The sequence below is a fragment of the Aquarana catesbeiana genome, linkage group LG01 (assembly GCF_042186555.1).
Source record: "Aquarana catesbeiana isolate 2022-GZ linkage group LG01, ASM4218655v1, whole genome shotgun sequence".
Classification (NCBI taxonomy): Eukaryota; Metazoa; Chordata; class Amphibia; order Anura; family Ranidae; genus Aquarana; species Aquarana catesbeiana.
In genome coordinates, this window is record NC_133324.1 from 153,118,751 (window position 1) to 153,123,226 (window position 4,476).

Below are 4,476 nucleotides of genomic sequence, written 5' to 3' on the forward strand. Positions count from 1 at the left end.
GCGTGTGTGTGCCAGGAGGAGGGAACTCAGGAGACTGCAGCGTCAGTTGCAGTCCCTGCAGGACCTTCAGCACTGTGGCTGGGACGTTAGGCAGGACCTGGAGGACACCAAGAGGAGCCTGAAAGGACACTTCGAGGAAGAATCCAGGCACATTGTCTTCCGTGCCAAGGTGGAGAATCTTGAGAAAGGTGAGAAGTGTAATTCTTTCTTTTTCCAGGAAACTCCACTCAGGACACACACCCTTGTCAGAGTTGCGCGACGAGACCGGAACACTCCAGAAGGGGAAGAAGGCTGTGATGAAAGTGGTCAGCGACTACTACACCAACCTCTACTCCCCGAAAGAAACGGACACACAGGCGGCCGACAGGTTCCTGTCAGGTATCACTAACCAAATTGATCCTGCAGGTTCATCAACCGTCAACGCCCCCTTGGTGCTGGAGGAGCTGCACTCTGCCGCTAAATCCTTTAGGCGAGGCAAGACTCCGGGCTGCGATGGTCTCCCAGTTGAGCTCTATGTAGCACTGTGGGATCTCGTGGGCCCGGACCTGCTCGAGCTGTACGAGGAGATGGTGGTGGAGGGCAGAATGCCTCCGTCACTGAGGGAGGGGATGATCACGATTTTTTATAAGCGGAAGGGGGAGAGATCGGATATTAAAAATTGGCGTCCGATCTCTCTGCTGAACGTGGACTACAAAATCCTCGCCAAGGTCCTGGCCAACAGGTTGAAGTCTGTCATCGGACAGATCATCCACCCGGATCAGACTTGCGGCATTCCTGGTCGCAGGATTGCGGACAGCCTTGCGCTTGTCCGGGACACGGTCCAGTACATTCATGGCCGCCGTGTGCACGCGGCCCTGGTCAGTCTTGACCAGGAGAAGGCCTTTGACCGTGTCTCCCACGAGTTTATGTGCAGAGCTCTGCGCAGGTTTGGTCTTGGGGAAATGTTTTGTTCGTATGTGAATGTAATGTACACTGACATTTCTAGTTTGGTGCTGGTAAATGGCTGGAAAACTGACCCCTTTCCAATTCTGTCTGGGGTCAGACAAGGCTGCCCTCTCTCACCTCTGCTTTTTGTTTGTTGTATAGAGCTCTTCGCCCGAAGCATCAGACGGAACCCAGAGATCAGAGGGATCACCGCACCAGGACCGGACAGACGGGAGGTCAAGTGCTCACTCTACATGGACGACGTGACGGTGTTCTGTGCTGACCGGCGCTCCATCGACACACTCGCCCAGACCTGTGAGGACTTCGGCCAAGCTTCAGGGGCAAAGGTCAACTGCGGGAAGTCAGAGGTCATGCTCTTCGGAAAGTGGTTCCTGCCTTCTTCTGCACCAATTCCTTTCAGCGTCAAGACGGACTTCATCAAAATCCTTGGGGTCTGGTTTGGAGCTGAGGGCGCAGCCCTGAAGTCCTGGGAGGAAAGACTGTCAAAGATGCGACAGAAGTTTGGACTTTGGAGCCTCAGAGAACTCACCATCGAAGGCAAAACACTGGTACTCCGCAGCGAGATTCTCCCTGTGTTGCAGTACCTCGCCCAGGCCTGGCCCCCTCGGGTCAACACCTGTAAGGCCATCACCAGGGCGGTGTTTCACTTCATCTGGAGCTCCAAAATGGACAGAGTGAAGCGGGCGGTTATGTTCAAGGAACCCCTCAAGGGCGGTAAGGGCGTGCCCGACATCGCTACACTATTGAGGGTGTGCTTTGCTTGTAACTGCATCCGCAGGACATTGGTGGACAGAACTGTGGACTCTGGTGGTAACTCTATGTCCCGTTTTTTCCTCCTGCCTCTTTGGAGGACCCTTGGATGGGACAAATGGGACAGCTCCATCCCCTACAACTGGGACACGCCTTGGTACTACTTGGACACCTTCAAGTTTATTAAGGAGCTGGGGCTACATGGAGTGAAGCCCGACTTGTGGAAGCCAAAAACTATCCACAAGTTGATCAGAGCATCGGACATTGTTGAGACTGTTCCAGGCCTCCCTTCAGCCACTTGTAAAGTGGTCTGGAGGAATGTTTCTTCAAAGAGACTCACCAACAGGCACAAAGATCTGGCATGGATGGCAATCCAAGGGGGGCTGCCACTCAGGACATTTATGCATGCCAGAAACCTGTGTAGATACAGGCACTGCCCCTTTTGCATCATCCAGGAGGAAACTGCTCTGCATGTTTTCTGGGAGTGCCCCTTTGCACAGGACCTGTTGAGGGCCCTGGAACCTGAACTCAAAGACTTTGTACCACAGACTGCAATCACACACTTTGGTGTGTTGAACGGACTCTTCTGTGGAACTCATTCACAGGAGGACATTGACGGTGCCTGGCGGGTGCTGTGTTGCTTTAAGGACGCTTTATGGTGCGCCAGAAAGCGCCTCATCCACCAGCGGGAGAGGATGTCCATCGAGGACTGTCGCAGACTGGTTCACAGTCTGCTCAGAGACTATCACCTGATGGACTTCAAGGAGGAAGAGGAGGTCTGAAGATTTCCCCATTCCCCCCCCCTCTCCCCCGTGTATCCTTTGGCAGTTCAAATAAAGCTTCGGGCCTGTGAACTCTTTACTCCCTCCCCTGCCCCACCTTCTCCACCCCCCCCATCACACCCGTTGCCCATTTGAATGTTATTTGACTATATGACCGGACTTTTTGTGAAATGTTTTTAAGTACTGCTTTCAGGGTAATGCGGCGTCATGCATGATGTGATGTTTCGGGGTATTACTACTCTGCACAACACATTAGGCATCATACCGCAGGATGAATGTAATTTATTGGTATGCTTGGTGATGTATTGTAATGTAGTGTATTTATGCGCTGCGTCGCAGTACAGATTGGATGTACCCTGTTTAAAGTATTTGTTTTTTTGTATATTTTCTTGCAAAATAAAGTATACATTTTTCAATCAAATTTATGTGTAGGAGGGTTCCACCACCATTGTAAATCGTTTCCAGATACACTATTAAGCCAAAAGTATTGGGACGCCTGCCTTTACACACACATTAACTTTAATGGCTGTCCAGTCTTAGTCCATAGGGTTAAAATTTGATTTGGCCCACCCTTTGCAGCTAGAACAGCTTCTGGGAAGGCTGTCCACGAAGTTTAGTGTGTCTATGGGAATGTTTGAGCATTTTTCCAGAAGTGCATTTGTGAGGCCAGGCACTGATATTGGATGAGAAGGCCTGACTCGCAGTCTCTGCTCTAATTCAGCCAAAGAGTGTTCTATCGGGTTGAGGCCAGGACTCTCTGCAGGCCAGTCAAGTTTCTCCACCCCAAACTTGCTCATCCATGTCTTTATGGACCTTGCTTTGTGCACTGGTGTGCAGTCATGTTGGAACAGGAAGGGGCTTTCCCCAAACTGTTCCCACAAAGTTGGGAGCATGAAATTGTCCAAAATGTCTTGGTATGCTGATGCCTTAAGAGTTCCCTTCACTGGAACTAAGAGGCCAAACCCAACCCCTGGAAAAACAACCCCACATCATAATCCCCCCTCCACCAAATCATTTGGACCAGTGCACAAAGCAAGGTCCATAAAGACATGGATGAGTGATACTGGGGTGGAGGAACTTGACTGGCCTGGACAGAGTCCTGACCTCAACACAATAGAACACCTTGGGGATGAATTAGAGAGGAGACTGTAGGTCAGATCTTCTTGACCAACATCAGTGCCTGACCTCACAAATGCACTTGGAAGAATGGTCAAACAACCCCATAGACACACTCCTAAACCTTGTGGACAGCCTTCCCAGAAGAGTTGAAGCTGTTATAGCTGCAAAGGTTTGGCCAAATGAGTTTTGAAACCAATACTAATACTGGGATGCCATTACAGTTCATGTGCGTTTAAAGGCAGGCATCCCAATACTTAGGCCAATATATTGTATATTGCTTGTGACACTGAGCATGGCTATGGACTTAGGGCTAGTTCACACCACAGAGATGCAGAGAATGTGTGTGGGTAGCAGTTCTGTCTAACAGCACCGGGGATGTTGGTTTAATTCCCCCACATACTAATGCTTGTGTTGAAGTTTATATGTGTTCCCTGTGTGGGTTTCTCACTACAATCCAAAGACATGCTGGCCTATTATTTGTCTCCTGTTGAAATAGGTTCTAATGTAAGCAAGTTACTTTTGGACTTTGGATTGGAAGCTCATTGCAGCCAGGGACTGATGTTAATGTTTGTTGCACTATTCATGCCCAGGGACTTGGACATTTAAAATTTTAGGGTTTACACTGCACAAGTACATATACTTAGAAAACTGTTGCTTTGTTTATGTGCATGCAAATGGACTTTGATCTTTGGCCAGTAGTTGGAGATTTGATGCACATAGCCAAGGGCTAACACAGTTGCGAATAGTATTATGTGTTCCTGCTCATCAGGTGCAATCACTTTAGACATACATGAAGAGATAGATTGAAAGATACTGGTGGGCGTGTACTTCTATTGGGAGTGTCAGTCTGCTAACAATACAACCTCTCTTATATAAAGGC

General features: G+C 49.4%; 1 protein-coding gene across 1 annotated transcript; it reads left to right on the forward strand.

Moving 5' to 3' along the window:
* The first annotated feature begins 223 nt into the window (after nt 1–223).
* Nucleotides 224–2,605, forward strand: LOC141124380 (uncharacterized). Its single transcript, XM_073612265.1, has 2 exons — nt 224–378; nt 1,087–2,605. Exons 1-2 carry the CDS (start codon nt 297–299, stop codon nt 2,475–2,477), a joined length of 1,473 nt encoding a protein of 490 aa, XP_073468366.1. The 5' UTR covers nt 224–296; the 3' UTR covers nt 2,478–2,605.
* The last annotated feature ends 1,871 nt before the right edge of the window (nt 2,606–4,476 follow it).